At 39.8% G+C, this 15411-nt stretch overlaps 1 protein-coding gene across 1 annotated transcript in view; it reads right to left on the reverse strand.

The window, feature by feature from the left end:
• Window positions 1–1475: 1475 nt before the first annotated feature.
• Window positions 1476–15411, reverse strand: part of COL1A2 (collagen type I alpha 2 chain) — a 42228-nt gene continuing 28292 nt past the window's right edge. Inside the window, exons 33-52 of the mRNA XM_054816219.1 lie at window positions 15195–15248; window positions 14584–14637; window positions 13953–14006; window positions 13791–13844; window positions 13581–13688; window positions 12546–12599; window positions 12399–12452; window positions 11280–11441; window positions 9754–9861; window positions 9220–9327; window positions 7467–7520; window positions 7254–7361; window positions 7006–7059; window positions 6537–6644; window positions 5812–5865; window positions 5580–5687; window positions 4928–5174; window positions 4320–4510; window positions 2996–3238; window positions 1476–2400 (exon numbers count right to left, since the gene is read on the reverse strand). Coding sequence (XP_054672194.1) covers window positions 2254–2400; window positions 2996–3238; window positions 4320–4510; window positions 4928–5174; window positions 5580–5687; window positions 5812–5865; window positions 6537–6644; window positions 7006–7059; window positions 7254–7361; window positions 7467–7520; window positions 9220–9327; window positions 9754–9861; window positions 11280–11441; window positions 12399–12452; window positions 12546–12599; window positions 13581–13688; window positions 13791–13844; window positions 13953–14006; window positions 14584–14637; window positions 15195–15248 — 2124 coding nt within the window. The 3' untranslated portion in view covers window positions 1476–2253. The remainder of the gene's footprint in view (window positions 2401–2995; window positions 3239–4319; window positions 4511–4927; window positions 5175–5579; window positions 5688–5811; window positions 5866–6536; window positions 6645–7005; window positions 7060–7253; window positions 7362–7466; window positions 7521–9219; window positions 9328–9753; window positions 9862–11279; window positions 11442–12398; window positions 12453–12545; window positions 12600–13580; window positions 13689–13790; window positions 13845–13952; window positions 14007–14583; window positions 14638–15194; window positions 15249–15411) is intronic.

Below are 15411 nucleotides of genomic sequence, written 5' to 3' on the forward strand. Positions count from 1 at the left end.
GAGAGATCAGAAGATGACAAGAGACAGCAATTTCCCTTTGTGGTTTCCTTTCTAAACCTCAAGCGTTACTTTAACAGTGTCTTTTCCTTCCCAGGCAGCAATAGTCCACCTCCCAACCCTAGCAACAACCTTTGCGTACACCTTAGTGGATTATATAGATTGAGGAATGTAATTTTATCGTTTCAGTCCTTGTAGGAACTTCCTGGCATGTAGATAACCTACGTGAGAAAAGGAACTCTTACCGTTTTAAAGCATTTAATTATTTTCTTTTTACAGCAACAACGAGAATTATGTTTTGAAATACTCAGACAGCAATTGAAATACTAACACTTAAGAATCATCATGGTCCAATGAACAAATGCAGGTGTTTACCTGCAGTATGTTTTACTCACTTAAGAAAAAATGGGCTATATTTTATCATGGCAATTCCTCTTAATTCAGCACACAGCTGTGGGCACTTCCCCTTTTGCTAATTCAGCACACAGCTGTGGGCATGTAGCAGCTGCACTTAGGGCCATGTTTTGCTCTTTGCCCTTTTCTCCTTAATCAATTCATTGCAAGCAAGAATGAAAAACTTTCTTTAGAAACAATTTTTAATGCTTATTCCTCCTTGCACTGTTTGGAGCTGCCTTCAGACTCTCAGCCGCTAACCTTTGGAGCGACGCTTTCTTCAGGTTACAGGGACCTTCTTCTGGATATTTTCTTCATGCTTCCCTTTGGGGGTTCCTGATGACTCAGCCTATCTCACTCCTCCCCTTACCTGCTTTTGCTGTTGTCCTCATGGTCCTTTGTGTGCTCTCCCAAGCACCTTCCCAATTCCAAACGCATAGCTGTTGGAATTGCAGTTCAGTTAGGGTTTTCAGAACAGCACTGTATGACAGCAGCCTCTTACAAGGCCTCAGATAAGAAGAGTCTTTGCTTCTCATGGTGCTTTTTGTGATAGTAAATTATTAAGGTTAGCAACAGCAGATAGTTCTGTGTCTCGTACAGAACTGAACGAACTGTAAGAGCCTAACAAACCCCCATCTTCCTGACAAGCCACCTAACTTTAGAGATTCCTTGCACGGACTTCTGCACATCGTCCCAAAAGCACACAGCTCAGTTCTGCCAATTACAGCACAGCATCAGCCAGCACAGTTCTCTCAACACCAAGGAGATTTCTGTCTTCATTTTCCTTCTTTCGGCCGTTAATCCTGCTTAGCATTTGGAAAAAAAGGAAGGAATTATTTTTGCTTTTGAACTTCGCATACTGTGAGCACGGAGTTATCAAGTTTCTTGTGGACTTTTCAAAAGGTGGTGTTGAAATGAAGACTTGAATAGACAATCACATGCGTAAGACAGTTGCAGGCAGACTTCGAATGCTCAAAGGAAATGTGTAACAGCACACTAAGGTAGTTGCAGTAATGCAAATGTATGGGAAATTCTGGGTATGAATATCTGCCAATGCATCTAAGCAAGTAACTTAACTCATTAAATAGTTTCTTTTGGAACACTGGACATGCTTTATTTCATTTTTTCACAATTTATTTAAACATCTCACATATACAAAATACATTTTCTTTCTTTTTTCGAGAAATGATGATTTATTTTTTTTTACCCATTGTAGAAGATGGAAATGAGATTTGAAAGCAGGAGCACCTGATTTTGGAGGAAGAGGACAAAGATGAGGAAAAATGATCCACGTGCTTAAGCTGCGGGTGAGACAGGACATTCTAAGTTTTGAGACAGACTTCAAAGAAACAGAGAAGTGATACTTTAAATGCTACTAGCACCATCAAAGTTCAAGTATTGGAAAGATACTCTGTAATAATGCAATTAGCACCACTGTATTTTGAGTGGAACTGAAAGTACCTCAGGTCATATGGAGAAGCACCTACAATAGATGTGGATCACACTTGATTTAGTGTATGAGGTAGTTTAAACCTGTGGAAGTCGTGGTTTTAAACTTCCTCTGTGGAAGATATTCAAAGGCCACAAGTGGTGCAAACTTTCATGATTTTTTATTTTGTTTTTTTTTTCTTTACAAAGGTTGACATTTCCCAAAGCAAGGTGTTAAATCTTGAAAGACTTCCAAGTCCTTTTGGGGCTGTATTAAATTTCATTGCACAATGCTCCAATCAATTCTTCTCCTTCTCTTTCGCCCAGAGTTTAAGCAAGTAGATGAACAGAAGAAATGGAAGGAGTCAGCTTTCATTATAAAAAGAAGTGACAAGAGAATAATTTGGGAGAGGCTTTAAGTTAATTTTAGTTCATTCATTTGAAACAGACTGGGCCAATGTCCAAACCGAATTCTTGGTTAGCGCCGCCAATATCCAAAGGTGCAATGTCAAGGATGGGCAAACGAGATGGCTTATTTGTTCTGTATTCAATGATCGTTTTGCCCCATTCATTGTTCTTTCTCTGCAAAAGAAGATTCATTACAACTGTTATTGCATGTTCCATAGTATCGAGAATTGTTTCACCTGAATGGATATTTTCTGAAAGACTTTCATATTAATTTTGCTGCCATTGTTTGTAAATGAGATACCCTTACCCAACTATTTAGATCTGTGATACAGAGAAAATATTTGCTTTAATCTTCTGAAGTCATATGTATGTGTTATGCTCTACATAAACTACCATATTATTCACACTGATGTTAAATCCGCAGAGAAACCTGCCTGAGTTTTTCAGAACTTAAGATCCTGCCTCTCCTACAGCTTGTGCATGAATTTTCTAATCAATCTTCAGCTTATGCAGAATTTGTTTCTGGACCCTCTGAAAAGCTTTTTCTTTTTTACCACACTGCACAGTACAAGGTAGGCTTTGTTTGTACCTCAGTCCTTCCCACTTGTTAAAGATCTGGCATAGTTGGTTTTGTAGGCTATTTATCTTCACTGCGTAAAATTTTGCAGGTCTGACTGATGATCTAATTCTGAATCAAAGCACAACTCTGTCCCTAATCATGTTCTTAAGCACAGGCAATCACGGTGCCCATGGTTTCTGCATTACTTACAGAGCAGCCATCCTCAAGAACACTGAAAGTGAATCTGCTGTTGCCTTCAGCTCGTAGTTCAACATCGTTGGATCCCTGCAGTATAACAGCCTTTTTAAGGTTGCCAGTTTCCTCATCCATGTAGGCAATGCTGTTCTTGCAGTGGTAGGTGATGTTCTGGGAGGCGTGGTTGGCCAACAAACGCATGAAGGCAAGCTGGGTGGCCATATCCTTTGAGGTCACTCCTTCGTCATTGTATTCAAACTGAAAAACAGAAAGAAACCCAGTCAATTGTAGTGCTGGGGAAAGGTGGATATTTGTAATGGAAGTATGCGATATTTGCTCTAGGAACATTAAAAAAAGTCTGCAAATTACTTGTCTATTGCAGCTAGAGAGCATCAAAAAAACCTAGCAGGAGGTAGGTTGAAAAGCAGACATGAGTGGATGTAGTTAAATTGTAGAACTCTGTTCCAAGATAGGGTGTTAACAGTTTATGTGGATTCAAAGGTAAGATCAGACAAGTTCAAGGAAGAGAAATCTACTGTTTCCATAGATACACAGAAACAATGCCTGTGTCAAGAAAACGCTGATTTTATTTTTAAGTCTAATAGAATAGTGTCTATGGATATTACAAGTGTTTACTTAATTCTTACATTCTTTTATAGCATCTACTTTCAGCCTGTTTAGAAACAGGACCCTAGACTATCCTTGTTCTGACCCAGTGTGATCAATCTTATATTTTTATGTTAAAGATCTTGGATACTGTGATTTCACCATAAAATCAACTCAATTTCATTTAAGAATTATGTACTTAGCTGTACAAAATTGATTTATTTGCAATTGGTTGGTACAGTGTCTAACATGCAAGTAGACTTATTTCTTGTTTTTACTTACACTGGCAATTCTGAATGTTACGGTGGCATACACTTAGGATCTGTGATGTGTAATATAAATATCTTTCCAGGAATAACATCATATGTAAAAAATCTCTATTAAAAGACTAAGCAAAGATGTTTTTCTTACTTTTTCAGACAATTTCTGGACTGTCTTTATACTAATGTACCGTATTCCAGTCCAGACTTCCCTTAGCAATAGCCATTAGTCATGCTGAATTGATAATTTGCAAACACCAAGAAAAATTAGAACAACACTGAGAAATCCTTTTAGCAAATTGTGATCCAAACCAGAACTGGAGCTCCATTCCCTCGAGATAAATGGTAGTTCCCTTTTTCATATTTCTGCTCTAAGAGAGTTTCATTTATGTGTTTGCTTGCCGAGAGTCAGTGAATTGGGCATTTTTCAGACAGCACTGTAGGAAACAGTCATGATCTCATACATCACTTACCTGGCTGCCACCATTGATAGTTTCACCAAACCATACATGCCTCTTGTCCTTGGGATTCTTGTTGACATACCAGTTCTTAGCGGGAATATTGTCAGGGTTGGCATGGATGCAAGTCTCACCAGTGGCAAAATCACAGTATGCTCTAATGGCATCCGCAGAGCAGCCTTGGTTAGGATCAATCCAGTAGAAGCCTGCCAGTGAGTAAAGAAACGTGAACAATAGTTCACTCAGCCTAACATTTGCATTCAGTTTATATTCACTTGATACAGGAACTCAGAGAGGTCATAAATACCACAACTAGGTACAATAGTAAGGGGATAACTGGGATCAATATATATTTTAGATTGTTAATGTATAAGAAACTGTATTTGAAAGCTAGGATTAAATTTTTTTGTATTATTTTGAAAAATTATTGCTATAATCATGCAACAATAGCTATAAAGAGCTTTTCAGAATGTGCTTGTATCTATTTTCAGCGGAGGCAGAGAGAACTTCTTCATTGGTCATTTAGTATTTTCACTGGGGGGCCAAGGATATCATTTGAAGAAAACTAATAAGCTAGAAATACTTCCTGAGCCAGAACAGGCAAATGTCTGGCACTAACATACCGCTGCTCCATTCTGGGTGGCTAAGTCTTAGGTCACGGCAGGTGCGAGCTGGGTTCTTTCTGGAGCCTTCTGGGGTCAGCAAGGTCTCAATTTGGTTGTTCAATGTTTTCAGAGTGGCATCAACTTCATAATCCTTAGGTCTGAGAGAAGGCTGATCAGCCCGGTAGTATTCTGCATCATAACCAACTTCGTATCCACCACCATTGGGACCAGGGGGACCAGGAGGACCAGGAGGACCAGGAGGACCCTAAAATTTTTCAAAAGCAAAAGACAACAAGTATTCTATTAGTCACACAGTTCTTTCAATTAAATGCTTCCACACATGCATAGTCCTACTTAACTCCTAGCACCCTCAGCTCTAATCTGAGGCAGCACATATGGACCTACTCTGGGCTCAAGCAGTAGAAGATGCACAGTGTAGGACTAACACATCTTTGTGTATTTGCTGTCTGGCCATAAGGAATGAACAAGGACTTCAGGTTTAGGCCTATTAGGGAAATTTTTAATGTTAAATAACAACAGACGTTTGCAAGTCTTTTTTTTTTTAAATAAATAAGACCACATCTTTTCCTAAACTGCTAGGCTTTCAAAGTGATTTTCTTGTAACTGTGACATAAATGTGTTAAATCAACAAAAAATAAGTTATACTCACAGCAGGGCCTTGGCTACCATGAGAGCCACGCACACCAGCAGGGCCAATAGGTCCAGGGAGACCATTGCGACCATCTTTACCAGGAGGACCAGAAGGACCGGGTGGACCCTAAAAGGAAACTCAAACAGTTCAATGACAGTAGAAAATAGAGATTCATGTAAATGAGAGTGTACATATATATTGCACAAAAAGAACGGGAAAGTTATTTCAATATGCTCTTAAATTAACATACCCTTGGGCCAGCAGGGCCGTTGTTACCAGGAGGACCTTGATCACCATGTTGGCCCTATTGGGAAAGATACATGCACAGTCATTAAAACAGTGGCACACACTTGTATTAGCATGATTCAGGAGGGAGCTATAGTCAGCATGTGTATTTGGGCTCAGAGATGGGTATCTAGGGCTAATGGCAATTATTAGTAGAGTTGTGGTATAAAATGCCTGATTTGGAGAGGGAGGAGGGAGAGCGTAAAGAGGTATTTAAGGAGATAACCTATAAAAGTCTCCATATTTTTTTCTTCAGATTTTCAGAGAAGGCTTTAAAATAAAACTCAGAATTACTATAGGGGATACCAGAATTTAAAGGGAAGAAAATCTACAAATTACTTCTGCTTCTCTGTGATACAATTTCTTTACAATTTCTGGCCAAAATAAGAAATAATATTAAACCAAAGCCAGAGCTTTTTGAGTTCTGTGCTAGCCAAATGCAGTCAAGTTTCAGGGCAACTAATGGTACTCACAGTTCGAAAGCCAACTGTTAATGGCAATATCAAAATGTGCCATTTTATGTGAAGAGTGTTGAGTGTTAAAGAGAATCTTGTGGCCTTTGAGAGATGATGCAGAGTGGAGTAAGTGGCATCAACCTGCTGGGTTTTGCATATGTAATTCCACACTAGGGGGACCTTATTTCCTTTTTTTTGCTCTTTATATTCAAAATACTGAAAATCATTTACTTACAGCAAGACCAGGAAGACCCTGCAATCCGTTGTGTCCCTTCAAGCCAGGCAGACCTCTATGTCCCTTATCACCAGGTTCACCTTTCTCACCACGTGGACCTTGTGGGCCCTAGGAAGGGATATAGGTGTCAGAGGAATAAATAGAAGGCTTCAAGTATATACTATTGTCAAAGCAAGAATTAAGCATAAGCATTCTATGTTATGCTGTAAGTTGCCCCGACACACACCCACACCCACACACCCCCACAAACCCCCTGTTAACACACCCAGGAAGACTGTCAATCCCAAAAGCTTCAGGATCAGTCTCATAAGAGAGAATGCTGATCAAGATTCTAGGTCTATAAATATTTACAGCTCCTTATTCACTACTTTTTGGGCCCATATCTTGAGCACAGTCATGAGTCCTTATTAAAAAAATCGTATTTTCTCTTCTTGCATAAATGTGCATGTATTTGGAAATCAAGACTTACAGCAAGACCTCTTGGACCAAAAGCACCAGCAGGACCAACAGCACCAGCAGGACCCTGAAACAGGAATAGACAATGCATGTCACTGCTGTATATTACACCTAATAAAGGTTCCATGCTCAACACATCTCTGCAGAAACCAAAAAGTAATTATCCACATATTGTAGAGGTTTGATGTATAATGTATATACATATGATGGACAAATGTTAGTCCTGTGTTAACACAAAAAATAAAGGTCTCATCAACTTACAGGATCACCACGGTTTCCAGGCTTTCCAGAAGGACCAACTTGACCATGAGGACCAGGAGCACCCAGAGCACCACTGGGACCAGGGCTACCAGGAGCACCACGCTCACCCTGGGAACAAAGGAATGCAAAGGGAGAGACAGTGTGTTACTACTGACTTACACATATTTCATAATCAGGGAAGAAATTTTCCAATAAAAGAAAAGAACAAGTTACCTTGAAACCAGGAGCACCATCACGGCCTGGAGGACCATCATTTCCAGGATTGCCCTGTTAAAATGCCATGAAAAAGCATTATATTCCATCAGCCTTCATCTCACATGAACTGTGTGTCAGTCTAATTGCTCCCAGTGAAAGTAAGACAACATTGAGATAGGATAGCATAAATCCTGAAGATATCAAACTCTTCCTTATAGATGCCATGCTCAAATCCCTTAAATATATTAATGTTCTCAGAAAAGTAAGATGGTCTTCAAATATTTTACGTTTTACAAGTTCAGTATAGAAGAAAATTATGGGGTTTTACTGTATTTCTCTAAATGAAAAGGTCAAGACAATAGTGGTCTTCATCTAGCTTGCACTCTTGCAAAACTGAAACCTACTTTTCAGATGAAAAATGCCAGTGGCAAGAAAGGGTCTTCAACAGTAGTCACAGCTAAATTACTTTGCTGTGGAATTTCACAAGCTTAAATGACTTTCTTTGTGAATGTTAATTTCACTTCAACTGTTTCACTATGTAGACTAGCAAACATTTTCCTTCAGAAAATTTCCATGAAACAGAAAGTGTATTTCTTTTTAATACTTATAAAATAAAATTACTATTCTCTGATCTCTTTGAAATCTTGTGAACCTCAGGACTTGCAGGAGTCCTGTATTAATAATGCTTCAGGTTATCAAATAAGCTTCCTGATAAAGCCCAGAGCAAGTTTCATACAGTTATCCTTACAGGAGACAAGATAACATGTTAATACTTTACTTTAACCGTTCTTATAGTGTAAGTCATGTATGGATTCCCTTCTTCAAGGTGATCTACTAACTTGGATGGTTAAATTGGATGGATAAGTTTATTTGCTGCTCTATGAAGAACTGTCCTGTCCTGTCCTCCAAGTAATCACCCATAAGGCAGGGCATTAGAGGGAGCAATTTGTTCCATTCCATTGTTCCCACATTCCCCCTTCTGCACAGGACTCAGGTCTTCCACTGTGTCTTAACCTGCACTGATCTCTGCAGTTCAGCAGTACCTGCCACACAGTACAGAGTTTGTTCCATCCTGTTTATAGCCTACAAACGTGCTTTACATTTTATGGTGAGGGAATGCACATTGGGAAACAGTATGTAGCTCAGCCACAATGTTAAAGCGTGTCTGTTTTGTTAGGACTCCAAAATACTGCTGAGTGTTGCACAAGTCTAACAACTGCATTGCAACATTTTGTGTTATGAGCTTCACATGCCTTCTGAGTGGGCCTTAAGTTAAAAAACATTTTGTCTTTAATACCATGAATCACTAGATTCCTCAAGTAAAAGTGACTGCAATTTTTATACTTCCTTGAAAGATATGTATATTGCATCTAACATGATGCTTAAGAAAATTTGCTGATAACAAGCTTTCCTGATATATTCCTCTTTATAGCCAAAACCTTATCTACTGGGATGTACTCTTTTTCCCAGCTCCAACAATGAAGTAATCTTTTTCCCACTCTATCTTCCTTGACAATTAAGTAAAAAGTCAAAAGATTCTGATAGTGACTCCAGGATGTATTTCAGACACAACCTGTGCCTTGAATTTGTCACCTAGTTGGGGCAGGAATCCATGTCTATCAGAATCCTGCTATAATGTTCCCTGAAGACACAGGAAGGTACAACTTTGCTAGCAGAACAACCTCCAGTTGCACCCATCTTTTCTGTGTATTTGTCTTTGGCTCAGAATAAAAGAAAAGCAATCCTGAAGAAGAAATAACACATAGCTTACATCACGACCAGCTTCACCAGGAGCACCATTTGGACCAGGAGAACCCACAGGACCAGAGGGACCACGGGCACCGGGAGGACCAGAAACACCCAGGGGACCAGGTTCACCCTAATACAGGAACAGTGATAACAAAATGTGACATTATAATACAACACAAATGAGTCCTACAGAACCTTTGGCCTATATCTAAGAGAAACATTTCTCTGCAATCAATTCTGGAAGTGAAACAGATCCAGGACACAAGAAACATACCTAACTATACCAAATATTATCTTCATTCTAAATTTTCTACCTCTTCTATCAGAAACCTGATGCCATTCAACAATATGCTTACCCACAGACACAAGTCTTTGTCTGCAGCAAGCAATAATTTCTTCCACTGCTCCAAGTCTGTTAGGTCCATATCCTCTGTTTGCAGCAGCAATGGAAATGGCAGAATTTACATCGCCTTTTCCCTGGTGTCCCTTAAGGGGAGACCTAAATTTGTTTCTTAACACCTATCTGTTCAAAGCAGTTAACTAGTCATATACTCACTGTTGCTCCAGAGATGCCTGGAAGACCACGTTCTCCCCGAGAGCCAGGTAGACCAAGGATACCAGGAGCACCAAGAATACCTTGAGGACCTGGGGTACCAGGAGGACCCTATGACATGAAGGGAAGATTATTTATAGCAACAGAGAAAAACCAATTTTTATGGCCCTCCACATTTCTCATTTGTTTTGCTCTAGCAGTACCAACTGCTTTCCAAGGATGTCAATGTGCGTCAGTGCTAGTTCCTGCATGGAAGAAGTTGTAACCAAGCCATAAGACTTTAAACTCCAAAGCTAAAGGTCTGTAAAAATGTAATGCTGGCTATACTCCCCTCACAACTGTTTTCCAGTGAAAATGCTGTTTCTGAACAACACTATACACATGATGCTTTTTCCCTTCCCATTCGATAACAGTGGGTGATGCATGATAACTGGGGTATTCAGTACAGAGATGATGACTGTGAAGGGATTCCATAGCGAAGAAAGTGATCATCTGAGACTGACCCTGATACAGCCTTAGAAGACCTCTAGGTGATATCTGACATCTCCAAACAATCTTAGAGCTCTCTACTGACCATTTGAAAGGTAAAAGTTGTTTAGTTAAGTGACTTTTCCATTTCCTTGAAATTTGAGGATATGTGGTGCTAAACCTGGCATAAGTAATCATCGTGACAGATTGCCTTAAATGATTATTCTAACTTATGGTCAGGCCTACTAGTTCAATTATGGTTTTCACAATTGAAATTAAGTTAGAACATAAAAATTAGAAGACGTATGGCTTTATGCTTGACATTAAAGGGCAAATTTTCAGTTGTCACTTTCAAAATTTTAACATACATGTCTGACAATGACACTGAAGATTTCATTCTTAGCTGCACCTTCTCAGATCACAGAAGAAATTTCTATAATTTTTTATTGGGAAACAACAGAGTGGTAATTCACACAAGTGCATACTTCCATAAGACCGAAATGTGTCTGACTCTAAGAATGCCAGTAATTCTGGATGTGCAAGTTTAAAGACACTCAAAATTAATTTCTTTACTCGCATAATTCTAAGCCATCCTGGGGTCAGACAACTTTAACCTTGTGGTCCCCAGAAATTAAGCTTCTGATGCAGAAATTAATCGAAGTTGTTCTAAATGGATGTTCACGTGTTCCTCCTTTTTCCATTCATGATGCTCAATTTCAGAGCAGGAGATTGTGCTTCCCTTTCTCAGATTAAGTAGCAATTTCTTCAGCAGTTAGCCGTGTTGCTTTTACTTGGGCTACTTGCAGAGAAAGATGCAACTCACCACAAGAAAGAAAACAAGAGAAAAACCTGATCCAGAGATCAGGTTCACTTTTTATGGCATGTTTGTCAAACATGTCTGTAAACAATTTCTTGAGTCTCAGTGGAGCTTCTGCTTAAAAGCTTTGCTAAATTTGTGGATAAAGAGAAAAGTCCTTCACAAATACCAAAAGTATCTGAGAAGCCATAACATTTACATGCAGAGAAACATTGTTAATGAGATGTGATACTTGGGAACTTACAGCAGCACCAGCCTCTCCAGATGGACCTTTCTCACCAGCAAAACCAGGTGGGCCAGCAATACCTTGTTCACCAGTACGGCCAACTGGACCAACATCACCACGCAGACCTCTAGCACCATCTTTGCCAGCTGGGCCAGGAGGACCAGGGGGACCAGTGATGCCCTAGGATTGAGTATGAATATGATATCATTACAATACAGACCCATTAACTGGGGAGAGCAGAGGTAAATTTCATTTTATGTCCATGTACAAAAATTGTGCTTTGCAATAAACAAGTTATCAGCTGTTCTGAAGCAGCAACTTCTATTGCTTTTGTTAGCAGTGGATAGCTGGAATCAGTATAATTACTGAACTGAGAGATTTTATTTGTTTTACTCGGTGCAGGTGAAAGTGGCAAAATTCGGCAGGAAAATAGCCATTTGGCTCTGGAGACATTAGTTGCAACTATAAAATCTATGAGAAAAAACCTCTTCCAGTTCAGCAGGATTATCTGCTTTGGATACTGGGATTTACAATATATTTGAATGTATGGTATCTGAGGAAAGAAGTGCCTTTTGGTAAAGGTTGGAAATACCTTTTTAAAACAAAACTACAAAGGTCAATTTGAAATGAAAAATTTTGGCTGAAAAATAAAGAAGCAGAGATTCACATTCTTAAACACACTGAGAGGTTGCCCTTCTGGTGTCAGGGGCTGGAACTGCAAATACTTTAGAAAGTGTGGACAAAAAATAACCTTGAGATTCTTTTTCAAATAGGACATGACCTTCTTATTCCACTCAAAATCAATGGCTATGCAGTTACTCATGGTGAACAAAAGCAAAAGAAACACAGATTTTTACAAAAGGTTAGGCACCTGAAGATGCAGATGGATGCTTGATGGATTGTGAAAAAAACCCCCAAAAATTAACCAAAAAATCCCCCCCAAACTAAATGCATATCTCCCACTCTGGGAGTTTAAACAGTTAAGAGCCTTTTTCTTATCTCATCCAGTCTTATAAGGATCTGAGGTGATTCCAGTGCAGTTTAGAATTTTTGTCCATGTAACAAAAATGAAGATTATCCCTAACCAATGCAACTTCTAATTTATCTCCCATTAGAACTTCTTCATTCATTACTTACAGCAGGGCCAGGAGGACCAACTCTTCCAGCAGCACCAGGGAAACCAGTCATACCCTAAAAATAAAAGTGAAAAGGAAGATTTGATTTAAAGGAAACAATGACTTCACGAAAAGCAACAATGTCAGTGCCAAAAGCATGAAGACTTACAGGAGGACCAGCATCACCACGAGGGCCAGCAGGACCAGCAGCACCAGCGGGACCCTATGTATGAAGGATTGAAAAAGACAGATGAATCAAGCAAAGACTGTTAGTGTTTCCTGTTTAGAATCAGGGCTCAGTCTCACTCTCATGAAAGTTAAGGGTGATTTTGCTTTTTACTTTAACGGGAGGAGGACTGGGCCCAAAACCACAATTCCTGTCCTGGTATTAGGGTTGTACATTCTCACAGACGTTTTAAATTGGTATCATAAGTACTGAAAAGAGTTGCATAAGGCATTTATGATTCAAATGAATTTGCCTTGCAACTGTCACATGCACATAAGCAAATCTGGAAGTCAAAATGTGAAAGACGTAGCAAGGCAAAGAACAGCAAGTCCTCTGTGCTGTATGACTAATACAGCCACGTAGTGCAAGGGCCCTGTATTGCTCTATTAGAAGCATACAGTAAGAACCCCAAGCCATGTGATCCTGCAACATTTTACAGTATTTGAAATACCAGGACCTGACTTCCTGCCTCGTTTCAACCAGTTCCCCAATAATGGGTTGCATATATGTGAAGCAGTATATATCTTTGGGCTATAAAGATGTTAGCACATGAAAAGCCTGTGCGCAAGTGGGTGCACAGGCAAATTTGCATACATGCTTCTGGATGACTGGGTCTGAAAGTCAGACTGCAACAGCACATCCTGTCTTTGAGAGGAAGATACCATCATCCTCAGCTCAGAACTTACCCACAATTACCCCCTGAATGGTCCCAGATTTTGCTGATCTTCAGGGCAAGTTGAATTTATTTATTTATTTTCCTTCATTTCAGTTCCAGACTCACAATCTGAGCCCACATAAATAGATTGACAAAGTTTATATAAGGTGTGAAAATCGGTATGGTGACTTTCCTTACAGCCCAGTTTGAAGCTTTGTTTCTTTTTTTAATCACTGTTTCAAAATTCAAGGCCTTCAGGCCAGCATACTGCTTGCATAGCACAGTTAAGAACCATGCATTTTACAAAGACAGAGTTCACTTACTGGTGGTCCAGAAGCACCAACTGGACCAATAGCACCTGTTGGTCCAGTTTCACCCTTTGGTCCTTTAGGCCCACGCTCGCCTTTAGCACCAGGTTGACCAGCTGCACCCTATGGGCAGAAAAACACACAGAACAAGGAGTTGGAAAAGCATGCGATGGGAATAGAGGAATGACATGGCATCAATAAGAGGAAAGAGCAAACAATACTCACAGGAGGTCCAGCAAATCCACTAGGACCTACGGGACCAGGCTCACCACGTTCACCCTAAAGAGAGGACGAAGAAGAGAGGACTGGTTGGAATGGGCTTTAAAAGGGCATTTTTCTGCACATCATGTCTTTGACACAGGACTAGGTGTAGGAATTTCTACTTACAGGGATACCACGGGCACCAGCAGGACCAGCGGGACCAGCAGGACCTCCTTCACCCTAAAACAGATGGCAGAAAACATTATGACACCGTGGGGGAAGGCCTCACTGCAGTCAGAACAGGAGTGATCTTGTGGTGAAGATGCATATAGCGAGTCACCTCATGTTTCCAATGGACAGGACGTTACTGAAAATGCATGTCTTTTGACCCAGCCTGTGTTAATAATTTCTAACGATACTCAGACAGGACAAAGAATCATTCTGAACTAATGTGTGGTTGTTCATCACTGTATCAAAACCTCTTCTCCCAGTATGAGGATTGTGGAGATTAGCCTCAACTGGGAAGAATTCAGACAAAGCCTAAATCAGAATCTTCTCCCCATATAACCCACTGCCATGTAGATGTACATCCCTTCCCTACCCTTTTAGGAAAAGGTTTGGGATGCTATGGCAAACTTCACTGAGTAGTTCTACAATACAAATAACGCTTGCCTCCAAAATCTGAAAAAAACTTGCAGAACTCGTGTACACTAGAAAGATGGAACTGTTTTTTATGGAACTCCTCATCTTAAATATTCATGCATGGGTAAACTGCATAAACAAACAAGATACTTTTCCATTCAAAGAGTAGACTTACCCGATCACCAGCACCACCAGCAGGGCCAGGAGCACCAATAGCACCAGGGAGACCCTACAGATCAAGAGACAGGACACCATTTTAAACAAAATGTAAGCAGGAGTGACTACTTTCAATATTTTTTCTCTTTTCTCCTGGAGACAGGTGTGTGACTTTCTTCAATATAAAGGACACATGCTTTTATAAACCAAAATCTATTCTGTTATTATTTTCCTTCCAAAGTATGAATTCTAGGACAGGCAGCTGAAATATCAAAATAAGGATAATTTTGTGTGGCTTTACAGGCTGCCTTTAGAATTAGCTGTCTGGGCTGAGCCCATGAAGTTAAAGAGGATAATGTCACACTGAAAAATTGTCTATGAAATACAAGGTTGTCTGCTGATGTCATTTCTCTGCTTGTGTGCATGAGAAGTTACCACTTTTCTCTCTCTTCCCTAAATTCAAACATCCCTGGACAAGGGGCAACAAAATCATATTGATTTGTATCAAAAGTAAGCAGATATAAGAGGAAATGCAATACAGTGGGAAACAGAAGTCCTGAACATCCTTTTTAGTCACTTAAGTTCTGAGGTGTAGCAAGGTAAACTCAAGTAGAGCCAAAAGATACTTACACGAGCACCATCTCTTCCTGTTGCACCAGTATCACCTCTCAGACCTGGGGCACCCTAGAAAACACACAGGGGAAAAAACCCATTATATTGGTAACAAACGCAATAGTTTGTATGAAAGAACTGTTTGCTGAGTATCTATGTATTACTTGCATATCGTATAAGATGCTTACCATGCTAGGGGTTTTTTCTGGGGGGAATGGACTTTGATTATTATTTC

This window comes from Grus americana, chromosome 2 (genome assembly GCF_028858705.1).
Source record: "Grus americana isolate bGruAme1 chromosome 2, bGruAme1.mat, whole genome shotgun sequence".
NCBI classification, from domain to species: domain Eukaryota; kingdom Metazoa; phylum Chordata; class Aves; order Gruiformes; family Gruidae; genus Grus; species Grus americana.